General features: G+C 35.2%; 4 protein-coding genes across 4 annotated transcripts; 3 read left to right on the top strand and 1 right to left on the bottom strand.

Annotated features, from left to right (window-relative positions):
- Positions 1 to 15: 15 nt before the first annotated feature.
- On the top strand, positions 16 to 4,387 carry RO3G_16786 (uncharacterized protein; the record flags this gene model as incomplete). The annotated part of the gene is made up of 8 exons (XM_067671370.1): positions 16 to 461; positions 520 to 1,705; positions 1,817 to 1,993; positions 2,128 to 2,182; positions 2,241 to 2,566; positions 2,624 to 2,823; positions 2,871 to 4,306; positions 4,359 to 4,387. The coding sequence occupies 8 exons, from the start codon at positions 16 to 18 to the stop codon at positions 4,385 to 4,387; spliced, it is 3,855 nt and encodes a 1,284-aa protein (XP_067527471.1).
- A 1,104-nt stretch (positions 4,388 to 5,491) lies between these two features.
- Positions 5,492 to 5,964, top strand: RO3G_16785 (uncharacterized protein; the record flags this gene model as incomplete). Its single annotated transcript, XM_067671369.1, has 3 exons — positions 5,492 to 5,670; positions 5,756 to 5,848; positions 5,943 to 5,964. 3 exons carry the CDS (start codon positions 5,492 to 5,494, stop codon positions 5,962 to 5,964), a joined length of 294 nt encoding a protein of 97 aa, XP_067527470.1.
- Positions 5,965 to 9,125: 3,161 nt separating this feature from the next.
- Positions 9,126 to 10,064, bottom strand: RO3G_16784 (uncharacterized protein; the record flags this gene model as incomplete). The annotated part of the gene is made up of 1 exon (XM_067671368.1): positions 9,126 to 10,064. One exon carries the CDS (start codon positions 10,062 to 10,064, stop codon positions 9,126 to 9,128), a length of 939 nt encoding a protein of 312 aa, XP_067527469.1.
- A 2,614-nt stretch (positions 10,065 to 12,678) lies between these two features.
- RO3G_16783 (uncharacterized protein) lies at positions 12,679 to 13,617 on the top strand (the record flags this gene model as incomplete). Its single annotated transcript, XM_067671367.1, has 1 exon — positions 12,679 to 13,617. The coding sequence occupies one exon, from the start codon at positions 12,679 to 12,681 to the stop codon at positions 13,615 to 13,617; it is 939 nt and encodes a 312-aa protein (XP_067527468.1).
- Positions 13,618 to 13,975: the final 358 nt, after the last annotated feature.

Below are 13,975 nucleotides of genomic sequence, written 5' to 3'. Positions count from 1 at the left end.
AAAACAGCAAAAAAGATGGGTATTCGAACCGTTGCAGTCTATTCTGAACTCGATGCCAATGCACTCCACGTTCAACTGGCGGATGAGGCTGTCTATCTCGGACAAGGACCTGCATCAGACTCTTATCTTTCTATCCCGGCCATCTTAAGGGCCATCCAACTGACCCAGGCGGACGCGGTTCATCCAGGGTACGGGTTCTTGAGTGAAAATCCAGCGTTTGTTCGACAGTTGGAAGAAAATGGCATTGTGTTTGTGGGACCTAGAGCGTCTGCTATTGCTGCTATGGGTGACAAGATACAAAGCAAATTGATAGCCAAAGCAAGTGGGGTGAATTGTATACCTGGATATGATGGAGAAATAGAAAATGTGGAAAAGGCAATCAAAATCGCCCATGAAATTGGATATCCAGTGATGATCAAAGCAAGCGCTGGAGGGGGAGGTAAAGGCATGCGTATTGCATGGTAAAATGAACCCAAAGGATAAGATGGAAATGATTTTTTATTTATATGGTCCATATAGGAATGATACAGAACTAAAGGATGGATTTAAATTGGCTAAACAAGAATCAAAATCCGCTTTTGGTGATGATCGTATGTTGATTGAGAAATACATTGATCAGCCTAGACACATAGAGATACAGGTACTTGGTGATAACTTTGGTAACATTGTTTATTTGCCTGAAAGAGAATGTACGATTCAAAGAAGGAATCAGAAAGTGATTGAGGAATCCCCTAGTGTCCATCTGGATCCTGAAACACGAAGGCAAATGGGAGAACAAACGGTTGCTCTAGCAAAGCATGTGGGCTATAACTCTGCGGGTACTGTTGAATTCTTGGTGGATGCCAACAAGAACTTTTATTTTCTAGAAATGAACACACGGTTACAAGTGGAGCATCCAATTACAGAATATGTGACCCATCTGGACCTGGTTGAGCATATGCTGTACTCAGCAGCGAATCATCCACTGGCACTTGCACAAAAAGATGTTAAACTGGATGGATGGGCCTTTGAGTCTAGAGTCTATGCAGAGGATCCAAAGACCTATTTACCCTCGGTTGGTAGACTATTGAGTTATCAAGAACCTAGATTGGATCAAGTGAGATGTGACTCTGGCTTCATTGAAGGATCAGAGATGTACATGGAATACGATCCACTTATTTGTAAATTAGCTACACATGGACAGACAAGACAGGAAGCGCTGCAAAAGATGATTTATGCTTTAGATGATTATGTCATCAAAGGTGTTACTCACAATATTCCTTTGCTAAGAGGCGTCTTCTCTCACCCTCGATTTCAAGATGGGAAAGATGTCACTACTCATTTTCTATCAGAAGAATACCCGCAAGGATTTGAGCCACAGCCTTTGGATAAATCATCCTTTGAGCATCTAGCAGCTATAACGGGTGTGATGTGGCTTAAGAAAGAAATGAATTACTGGAAAGGTCAAAAGAAGGAGCAAGAATCATTGTGGGTCAATGTGACAGATGAACAAAATGAAGACAGTCAAGACATAAGGATAGACATAGAACACACAGAGGAGGATAGATTTAGGGTGATGATGGATAGAAAGCGATCGATAGAATTAAGTATAAAATGGCCACTGGATGGGCTATTGGCTCATTCATGCATTGAGGATAAACAGCTGGTAGTTCAATATTTAGATAAACTAAGTATGGGATTTAGAATACAATATTATGGCAACAAGGTAAATAAGAGGATTATTTATTTTATGATTTGATTCATAATTGTAATGAGCTAGTATAAAGTGAATATTTATAATCAAGAAGAACATGTCAAGTTAAAATATATGAAAGAGAAGCAGTTCAAGAAACAGACCAAAACAATATTTAGTCCAATGCCTGGTAAAATTGTATCTGTCTCTATAGAAAAGGGACATGAAGTAGTTGAAGGAAGTGAGTTGTTGGTTGTAGAGGCTATGAAGATGCAAAATAGCCTAAGGACACCACAAACAGGCGTTGTTAAACATGTTCATGTACAACCTGGTAGCACTGTTAAATCTGGTCAAGTCTTGGTTGAGTTTGAATGAGAAAAAAAAACACACAAACAGACACTAGACACTTTTTTTTTTTTTCTTTTTCTTTTTTCTTTTTAAAAAATAAAATGAAGTTTGGACATACACTTAGAACTTCGCTGAATCCTGATTGGACTTTTCATTATCTTGGTAAATTTTGAAATATGATTTATGATACACGTCCCTTTATGTTGATGATGTGCTATAGTCTATGATGATCTCAAGTTGATATTAAAAAAAGAAGCGATTGGAGGTGTTTGGAGTGAAGAAAGTGAAAGCAAATTTGTAGAGCTTTTAGAAAAAGAACTTGATAAAGTGTATAGTTTCCAACGTGGCAAATTAGAAGAAATCAATCATCGTATTGAACTTGAATCGCGTGAAGTGGATGCTCTTTGTCAAAAAGAAAATCCAGACGAAGATGAATTCACAGCATCAGAAATTGAATTGGGTCATATCATAGCAGATGTTCATGATTTAGCCAAATTTACGAGATTGAATTATACTGGATTCTTAAAAATCATAAAGAAGCATGATGTAAGTTCAGCCAATCATTTCACGCACGTGGGTTCTCATATTCATTGTCCGAACTAGAAAGTCACTGGATGGCCACTCAAGCCAATGTTTGGTGTTCGATTGAATGCAAAACCGTTTTATAAGGAAAACTATGATGCTTTGATCATTTGTATTTCTTCCTTGTATGATCGTGTAAGAACTCGAGGTAAAGAGAGAGGGGGTGATTCAGCTGCTGGTGGTAAACAAGCTGCTTTTGTTAGAAATACAACAAAATATTGGTAAAGAAAGAATGAAACCTTCAACATGAACTCATAATCTACTTTAGGGTTCATCCAGATAATATCACAGAATTAAAATTAATCATTCTAAAGCATTTACCAGTACTTGTGTTTAATCCCAACAAAGAGTTTGAACTTCAAGATTCAGCCATTACGAGTGTTTATTATGATAATGATGATTTTGAACTTTATATGGGCAGATTAGATAAAACAGAAGGTGCTGAAGCCATTCGTATGCGTTGGTATGGTGGTATGGATTCCAATACTATCTTTGTGGAACGCAAGACACATCATGAAAGTTGGACAGGTGAAAAGTCCGTCAAGGCACGTTTTCCAATCAAAGAAAAGTATCTGAACGCCTTTTTAAAAGGTGAATACACCACAGACGAACTCTTTCAAAAGACAAGAGAACAAGGTCGCAAGTCTGAAAAAGAGATTCAAGAATTAGAGCAATTGGCTCAAGAGGTTCAATATACTGTTCTCACCAAAAGACTTCATCCAATGATGCGTACATTTTATAATCGTACCGCTTTCCAATTACCAGGTGATGCCCGTGTTCGTATTAGTTTAGATACCGAATTGTCTTTAATCAGAGAAGATAACATGAATAAGTCAAGATCAGGCGATAATTGGCGTCGTATGGATATTGGTGTGGACTATCCATTCAAGCAATTACCAGATTCAGATATCTGTCGTTTCCCTTATGCTGTCCTTGAAGTCAAGTTACAGACACACATCGGTCAAGAACCACCTCAGTGGGTCACTGAACTTGTTAACTCTCATCTCGTCGAATCCGTACCCAAGTTTTCTAAATTCATTCATGGCTGTGCCACTTTATTAGAAGACAAAGTAAACGTCTTGCCTTTCTGGTTACCTCAAATGGATGTCGATATTCGAAAGCCTCGTAGCAAAATATTCGGTCTCTCTCGTCCTGAAGCCACTGCCAGTGGGTCTGCATCCAATAGTAGCGCTTATGAAAATAATAATGAACATGATGTCGCCACAGACGAACACATTCAAGTCGTCATGGCTAATGAATCAACCCCACTGATACCCAAACCTGCAGCAGAATCAAACAAGCAGTTATCCCCAGCAGGACTCAAGAATCTGTTTAAAAAAGGCATGTTTGTCAAAAAGGACACAACCGCCAATCGAACCACAAGTCGCATTCGACCTGTTCCAACCAAAGCACCACCTGCAAAAACCTATTTTGCCAACGAACGTACATTTTTACACTGGCTCAAGTTTACACTTTTATTAGGTGGCTTGGCGATTGGGTTATTGAACTTTTCTGACAAGATAGGTCGTATGTCAGCTATCGTATTTACTCTCTTGTCCATGTCTGTGATGATCTATGCTTTATTCAAATATCACAGTCGCGTCGGTCGAGTGGAAAGAAATGAACTGGGTGATTTTTCTGATAAATATGGACCTGCTGTCATGACCATTTTCTTGGTAGTTGGTATTTGTGTTAACATGGGACGTAAGTGTATTCTCTTTATTCAAATCACTTTCTTTAACCCAATTTTTAATAGTTCGATTGGCATTAGAAAAAGATAATTAGCTATCTTAAACTTGTATTTCTTTTAATTGCTTTTCATTCGTCTTTTATACTATTTTTTTATCAAATAAATCATTTTAAATAAGACAACACTATACTCACAATCATGAACTTGCTCAATACTGTTACAGTGATTTGCGTTTAAAATTCAAGGTTTTTAACCAGCCAATCAAGGATTCCTTAGTGCATTCAAAATTCTTTGTTTGTAGGGAGACAGACTCTTGGGTTGACGAGTTGAAAATGAAGATAAAATAGCCACAACTGTGTTTTTGGGCTTCTAATTAAAATCACATCTTCCTCCCTATCCTCCTGAGTTGAATCCAATTGAGCAGTTCTGGTCAGTTGTCAAGAGTAAAGTGAAGCAAAATAAGTTTCTGGATAAAGAATCGCTGATGACCAAAATTAGTGAGGCATGCAATAGCTTGTGTTTAAGCAATTTCATTCTACTAAATGGTTTGGCAAGTGCCTCAACAAAGAAAGAGGATCAAAGAATTGAACTTCACACAAACCTTTCAAAACATTTTTGTTTTCATTCTTTTTCCACCCTTTTACAATCGTTTTATCTTTTATACACATTTATTAACTCTTTTAGTGTTGATACTAAACACTTTGTAGCAGTGTGTAATTTATTCTTTTTTTTTTGGACGCGAGGCTGGAGGCTGGTCAAATGGCAAAAGGCTACACGTTTATTCTTGGAAAAAATGAAATGGGGGCCCTTGGATGTCACTCAGAGAAACCACAGGCAATTCATCGAGCACTTTGCGCAAAACAACCTTGATTCCAAACCTGAACGCGTGTTTGCCGATGAAAACGGTTTTGAAAAATGCTGTTCATCCCATTCTCTGGGAAATGACATGGATTTTGTTCAAATACAACTGTAATTTTTTATTTATTTTTGCGTCATGTTCAATACATCGTTTTCCATGATATCACAATGTAAAAATCAAAAAGGATTGATGTGAATCAAGCAAGTCTTTGAATTCCTTGCTTGATCTGGCGTGCAACAAAAGCATTCCATGAGATAATCGAGGGCATGAGAAGCTTTACAAGACTTTCCAGCTCTCTGTTGAGAGCGACATTGAATAAGATGGACGGACTGTTGTCACCATGGTCATACAAAGCGAGAATATTCTCAAGAACCTCCTCTACCTTCCCGGTGGCATTTTCAATGCAGCTCAAAATGACAGATTTTATAAGCTTGGCCCTGATGCTATTCTTCAAGATTTTATTGCCAATCGCATCAAACAAGATGGCACAAGGTATACGTACTGGGTAAATCGAACCGAGTAAGGATTTGCTGTAATTGATGAGACAGCATACCGGTGTTTAATACCCGTGCTGTGGTTGGATCAATAACTATTGATTTAGTAGCTGTCACGGATTCCATGTCGACAAAGATCTTGGTGGCAAACGAATCACTGATCGTCAGATTAAAGTTGCTTGTGACAGCGCCAACAGATGGAGGTAAGTTTTGATCCAAACGAATACTTGTTGTAACCAACGCATTTGATACTTGGGTACCAATTATAAGCTTCGGAACATCGTTACGTGACAACAGCACTGGCCAAATGTCAGGATGAATGGTGTTAGGCGGAAGAGGAAGTGACGTTACATGGACCCACCCTTGAGCTTGCCAAAGGGCTCGCGATGCCCATCGATTACTTTAGCTCGACCGTATAATTTAACTGTATTGACCATGACCGCTTGATTGTTCCTGGTGTTTAAAAGAATGGATCCACTCAGAATGGCAGCTGTGTAGTATTTCACCTGAGGGTAGAATCACCAGTCTCGATTCATCAATTCACACATTTCATCCGTCAAAGATATATATTCCCGTTGTGTCATCAATGGCGTATAGGGAGACGTAGCAAACAACTCCTGAAGACTTGTAGTTACATGGAGGCTGCAATTGATCCATAAAGTATGGCTGCCGCGAAAATGATCTTGTTGGTGCTGTCGTTTCATCGGCACAATTGATTGAAGTGAAGAGTGTCTTTTTACAATGTCACCATGAGTAAGTGCGTTATCCTCGTTCCCTTTGTAGTCCGAAATAGTAAATGGATACAATGATACGTTGTCGATGAGGAAAATTGTTTTGTTCTGTTCACTTTTATCACTGGTTCACTTTTGGTAAGCATAGAGAGTCATCCCTTATTCCGTTCGGCGTCGCTTGTTGGTGCCTGTAATGAGTTGTTTTTTTCAAGCCAGAGAGAGTGATAGCCGGACAGGAACTAAGAAGCTTGGATATACAACTAAAAGAGGGCAAGAGAGGATGGCATTAAGGGCTTGAAGGTGTGAACTGCAAATAGGGCTTACAATAGTTGATCAGTAAGAACAATACAAAGATAAGTAAAGATAAAAGTAGATAGACAATCTAATAATAAAAATAATACTAGGTAAAGTGCAAAGGCTATGAAAACTTAGCAGAAAATACTTGAGAACTAACAGAAAATTTGACAAACTGCCTTGACGTCATACGTGGCCTTCATCGTACCTATCCAAACAAACCATGTGGCCGTCAAAACTTACTTCCTTCCTCTCCAACACCTTTATGCCGACCTCATAGAACGCGATCGTAAAGAAAGGGTAATGTCTTGACATTATCTACCCTTAGGGCATACTCCTTTAATTATAAACAAAACTCCTCAATTTAATTAGACAGATTATATTTCACATTCCTTATAGTTGTATAAATATCCACTTATTTTTATTAATAGAATATCAGCCAATTATCTACTTATTATCTGTTTTATCAATAAGAATTGCGGTTAAACCCTATATATTTCATTAAATCAAAGACAATTCCATATGTCTCGTCCAATTGGCAAGGTGAATTTCTTTATATTTCCAAAATCAACTTGTTCAAAACGCAGAAAGTGGCTCATTTAAAGACCTATTTTTTTCTTTATCTTTTGCTTGCAGGGCACATCACTTTTTAAAAAGCTTCACCGTGAAGAAATCATGTTCAATTAAGCATAAAATATGATTTTGGCCTAGGTTTAGTGATGCTTGTCTTTGTTCTTTGATTGAAAGTGATGCCAGACTATGGTTTGCGTACGATAAATCTATTTTTTTGTGCTCCCTGTAATGTTTTCATTCGTACAGTATCTATAGGTATATGATGAATGCTTTTTAAGTCTTTCTATTTACTGTTAATTTGTAGCAAAATTATGAAGACAGAGAAATAAGTTTATCTAATGATCAATTACTACTATTGATTTGCTATCTTCATTGGTCCAACTTCGATTAAAGTCATTGGTTTATTAGTTCTAACATTGATGGTAAATATCTGTGGATATTTATTTAAATATTTATAACACTTCAATAAAATTCGAAAATTAGTTATACATATACATATATGCTTTTACAATGTCATTTCCTTGTTTGTAGAGCAAGCCTTGTTGGTATAACACATTCTAACCATAATGGCTTTTTTTTTGTTCTTTTTCATCTTTAAAGTCATTAGATTGCTAGTAAACTCCACGAAATCAGTTTCCAAAATCGATCTAAGGCTTGTCGGTGTAGTGCTAATGACTTCCAATGAAAAGCTTTCTTTATTTGATGCTGATACTAGGGTACTGTATAATTTTTCTTTCAGTAAATACTAAAATTTGATTGTTATTTTCTATCTTAGCATTCCTTACCAATAAATACACACATATATACATATCTTTGAGTATATGACAGTGGAAGAGTACTCTACATTCTCTTCTATAGTAGCTTCTTTGAAAAGAAGAATCTATCCTTCTTCAAGATCATATTAGTTATTGTTCTTCTTAAGAAAAATCGCCAAATTTTTTCATAAACTGTTTAATTGAGCTTTTAATAGAGTTCAGGTTTAGAAGAAATAAACCACTTAGTTTTTATATCTGGCAAAGAATTAACTATCAAATTGGCTACAGGCTCATAAGATTAAAATTCTTTTTTTTCTTTCTTTCAAAAATATATTAAAATTAAGATTAAAATAAGCAGCCAATTCAAACCAAGCTTACTTTTATTCTAATTTCAAGATTGTTACTGTCAGCTTTCGTGAAGACTATAGATTTGCTACTTACATTCCCAAGTCAATCAAAAAGTGACTATAAGAAGGAAGAAACAACTGAGAATATGACTGAAGAAAGCAGAAAGAAATATGAGAAGAAAGTGAGGCCTTCGTAGGCTGGTGTTTTTCATTTTTAAATTGATGACAGCAAGAAAGTAACTGGATTGTTTGAACTTTACCACAGTACTCCCAAGTATACATTTAATTGTACATCTTTTTCTTTTAATTCTTCATAAACTTTTATTATGATAGTGCTAGGCTCTGCTCCAATTTATTTTAATCCCCCAGAATCAAATGAAGAAAGATGGTTGAGGTCTAGAAATAGTACTCCTATAGTCCGAGCAACTCTTTTTTTTAACTGCACTCAAAACATGAAAGTACTCTTTCACATTATCTTCACACACATCCTTCAATCACCGAATTGATAAATGAGTTTATATCAATAGACCCTAATATTAACAATGACATCTTGAAAGTATCATTCATTCAGCACGTATATGTTTTTTATTACTAACATCAACTTCCTATATTTAGCCTCACTAAATGATAAAGTTGTTTTACCTTTTTTTTTAAAAAAAAAAAGAGAAAGAAAAAGAAAAAAAAAAGGCCAGCTATCATTTAATCATCATCTTTCATAATTTTTATCATCATTTCTGTAAATCTGAGTATTATTTATTCTAATTTATTGATAAAATAGCTTTAATAAGCAATAGGCCATCCATTAGAATCCCAAGTTAGATAATTAATACCAAGCTTAGATGAGTAATTATCTTTAGAATCATAGTAATGGTAGTATAATACATCGTTGTTGCCATCCCTGAATACACCTTGACCACCTACACCCCAGATTCCTGATTGTCCTTTAAGTAACTCTAGACCACCACCGTTTGTACATTGTACACCACCAGCATCAGTGTAAGGACCTGTAATGCTCTTCGATCTGCAGACCTTTATATGATAAGGTTCACTGCTCTTTTCCTTAACATTTTTCGAATCTACACAGCAGTTACCCCAGGATGTAAACAGATAGTACATGTTATTATGTGGATAAATAAATGGTCCCTCCATAGCGTCTGGTGAAGATCTTCTAGCTATTAACTTTGGTGATGCACCTGATTTAACTTTACCAGTAGAATCTAATTGAACAATATAGATTCCACCATAAAATGAGCCAAAAGATAACCACAATCCACCCTTTAAATCTTTTACAAGATTAGGATCAATGGCATTGTATGCACTTCCAGTTTTAGAGCAAATTACTTTGCCCTTATTAGTCCATGAACCAGATTCAAGAGTTTTACTGGTAGCCATATAGATACAACTTTGTTGAGTTCCGAATGTAGACGTAGAATAGTATAACCAATATTCATTTCCATGTACAGAAACATCGGGTGCCCATACATCTGTTGAGCCCATCCAAGGAACAGCACTTCCAGCGCTTTTAAAGTTCACTCTGTCGCTTGATTTTGTAATAGATACATCGTTGTGTGTTCCAAAAACGTAATAATTGCTGCCTCTTTTTATCATAGCAGGATCATGAACGAATATATCTCCCTTAACAGCTCCTGGTTTAGGTGGCCATGCATAAACGTTAGCAATAAATACGCTCAATGCTAATGTCAATAAACTTTGCTTCATTGTTATTTAGGTATAATAAGCTAAAGAGAGAAAATAAAAATGAATAAATATGATTTAACCATTATATAAATATATATATGCTATTTTACTAGTAATGATCGACTAATGAGCAATTAGTATAAAACCAATAACAGCTTTATAATTCAATGGTAGTCTTTTATTTAAAAAATAATGCACTTCTATTTATAATTTTTGAAATAGACGCGTGCCTTTAAGTGTACACATAATAGGCAATGGGACAGAAAAAGGGAAAGCTTTTACTATGATTGCCCTGAGTTGAGTATAAAAAATCCAAAACAAATATGGTGATACAGTGTAACATTTCCAATAAATGGGAATAAAGTAAATATAATTTCCGGAGTTTTTTCTCTGCTTTTTTTTTTTTCTTTAAAAAAAACTCTCAGGAATTAATTAAATAATAATCATTAGGCACGACGCTTTTCGCAATTTGTTGCGAAATGCCACTGAGCCTAACAAGTTGGTTGGATATAGCAATGGCTGTGCTTTTAGAAGAATTCAAGCATGTTTTGCTTACACTGAATTGTTTTTCTAAACTAGCAATTGTTATACAAACAAAACAAATTCAGGAACAATATTTAAAACCTAATTTTCCTTGTGCTTTCTCATCTTCTATGGAACATATGGCTTTCTTCTAAGGTTTTAGACTTAAATGGAGCCCGGTCGAAAAATAATTGCAATTGTTACAAGCTTTTGCATGAGCAAACTCCGAAATCCCATTTATTTTTGTATTATGAAATAGGGTTCAATTTGAAAAAACCTGTATTTGATAATTATTTTCAGTAATCCTCTTGTGATGTTGAATTGGAGTTAGGTAAATATTGGATAATGTAATGTTTTTAAAAGATAGTCTGTAGTACTTTGTGACCGTACTCTGTGTGAAACGCGTCATATGACTGTACTGTAATATCTAATAAAATAAAAAAGTACATATTTTCCATACATTGCCAGTGCTCCTCTTAAAAATCTTCGTGTGGTTAGTAATTTCAACCTCGCGCATTTTCCTAAGAAAAGGATTCTGGCAGAGATAAAAAAAAATTGTTAGTGTGTTTTTACATTTTATGTTCTGAAAAGGCTTCCTATCAAAACAACCATCAAATATTAATTTTAAAAATATTATTTATTAAGTCTAGCTGAGCGTGCAATGTTTTACATCTACTCTCTCGGACCAGGCCAATTAATAAAAAATTAATGATAAAAAATCTTCAAGTTAAGGAAAAAAAGGTCAATGGAATAATGAATTGAACATGGCAGTATCTCTAACGTTTTGAGAGTCAATTTACCAGAAGCTAATCAAAATTTTTAAACTGAGTCGTTGCATATCCCTTAACAGCTACAAAATTGTTCAATTGGATTGCACCCGAGAGTAAAGAGGAAGATAGATATAGCCATATGCGCAGGATACTATTTCCCTTTCAAACCAGCAATAGTATGTATATACTTATTATATCCATAAAATAATTACTTCTTACATAACCATAGTCAATATTACCAGTAGCAATGCTGAGAGGAAGATATTTTTGTCATAATTCATACTGATTAATTCTTACCAATGACATTATCCTGGTACTCTTCACAATAGAACGTGTTTTCAGGAATATCCACACGAAGATTTTTAAGAGGAGCACTGGCAATGTATGGAAAATATGTACTTTTTTATTTTATTAGATATTACAGTACAGTCATATGACGCGTTTCACACAGAGTACGGTCACAAAGTACTACAGACTATCTTTTAAAAACATTACATTATCCAATATTTACCTAACTCCAATTCAACATCACAAGAGGATTACTGAAAATAATTATCAAATACAGGTTTTTTCAAATTGAACCCTATTTCATAATACAAAAATAAATGGGATTTCGGAGTTTGCTCATGCAAAAGCTTGTAACAATTGCAATTATTTTTCGACCGGGCTCCATTTAAGTCTAAAACCTTAGAAGAAAGCCATATGTTCCATAGAAGATGAGAAAGCACAAGGAAAATTAGGTTTTAAATATTGTTCCTGAATTTGTTTTGTTTGTATAACAATTGCTAGTTTAGAAAAACAATTCAGTGTAAGCAAAACATGCTTGAATTCTTCTAAAAGCACAGCCATTGCTATATCCAACCAACTTGTTAGGCTCAGTGGCATTTCGCAACAAATTGCGAAAAGCGTCGTGCCTAATGATTATTATTTAATTAATTCCTGAGAGTTTTTTTTAAAGAAAAAAAAAAAAGCAGAGAAAAAACTCCGGAAATTATATTTACTTTATTCCCATTTATTGGAAATGTTACACTGTATCACCATATTTGTTTTGGATTTTTTATACTCAACTCAGGGCAATCATAGTAAAAGCTTTCCCTTTTTCTGTCCCATTGCCTATTATGTGTACACTTAAAGGCACGCGTCTATTTCAAAAATTATAAATAGAAGTGCATTATTTTTTAAATAAAAGACTACCATTGAATTATAAAGCTGTTATTGGTTTTATACTAATTGCTCATTAGTCGATCATTACTAGTAAAATAGCATATATATATTTATATAATGGTTAAATCATATTTATTCATTTTTATTTTCTCTCTTTAGCTTATTATACCTAAATAACAATGAAGCAAAGTTTATTGACATTAGCATTGAGCGTATTTATTGCTAACGTTTATGCATGGCCACCTAAACCAGGAGCTGTTAAGGGAGATATATTCGTTCATGATCCTGCTATGATAAAAAGAGGCAGCAATTATTACGTTTTTGGAACACACAACGATGTATCTATTACAAAATCAAGCGACAGAGTGAACTTTAAAAGCGCTGGAAGTGCTGTTCCTTGGATGGGCTCAACAGATGTATGGGCACCCGATGTTTCTGTACATGGAAATGAATATTGGTTATACTATTCTACGTCTACATTCGGAACTCAACAAAGTTGTATCTATATGGCTACCAGTAAAACTCTTGAATCTGGTTCATGGACTAATAAGGGCAAAGTAATTTGCTCTAAAACTGGAAGTGCATACAATGCCATTGATCCTAATCTTGTAAAAGATTTAAAGGGTGGATTGTGGTTATCTTTTGGCTCATTTTATGGTGGAATCTATATTGTTCAATTAGATTCTACTGGTAAAGTTAAATCAGGTGCATCACCAAAGTTAATAGCTAGAAGATCTTCACCAGACGCTATGGAGGGACCATTTATTTATCCACATAATAACATGTACTATCTGTTTACATCCTGGGGTAACTGCTGTGTAGATTCGAAAAATGTTAAGGAAAAGAGCAGTGAACCTTATCATATAAAGGTCTGCAGATCGAAGAGCATTACAGGTCCTTACACTGATGCTGGTGGTGTACAATGTACAAACGGTGGTGGTCTAGAGTTACTTAAAGGACAATCAGGAATCTGGGGTGTAGGTGGTCAAGGTGTATTCAGGGATGGCAACAACGATGTATTATACTACCATTACTATGATTCTAAAGATAATTACTCATCTAAGCTTGGTATTAATTATCTAACTTGGGATTCTAATGGATGGCCTATTGCTTATTAAAGCTATTTTATCAATAAATTAGAATAAATAATACTCAGATTTACAGAAATGATGATAAAAATTATGAAAGATGATGATTAAATGATAGCTGGCCTTTTTTTTTTCTTTTTCTTTCTCTTTTTTTTTTTAAAAAAAAAAAGGTAAAGCTTTATGTCTAAGCCGCGGTAGTGACAAATGTGGAACCAGGTATGCGCATTTTCCTGGCTATATAAGCAGTGGAATGTATTGCTTAAATAGGGACGGGCTTCATACGTACTAGGTTGTTATGTATCATGCACCTGTATACAAGCTGGCTTTCGTTAAACAGCTTATAAAAAATAGAGGTTACAAGCGTATGTATTCACTACTATATTATCCC

The sequence above is a fragment of the Rhizopus delemar genome, genomic scaffold, assembly GCF_000149305.1.
Source record: "Rhizopus delemar RA 99-880 supercont3.22 genomic scaffold, whole genome shotgun sequence".
Taxonomy (NCBI): Eukaryota; Fungi; Mucoromycota; class Mucoromycetes; order Mucorales; family Rhizopodaceae; genus Rhizopus; species Rhizopus delemar.
The sequence above is the reverse complement of the archived record's forward strand: the minus strand, read 5'-3'. Positions and strand labels throughout refer to the sequence as shown.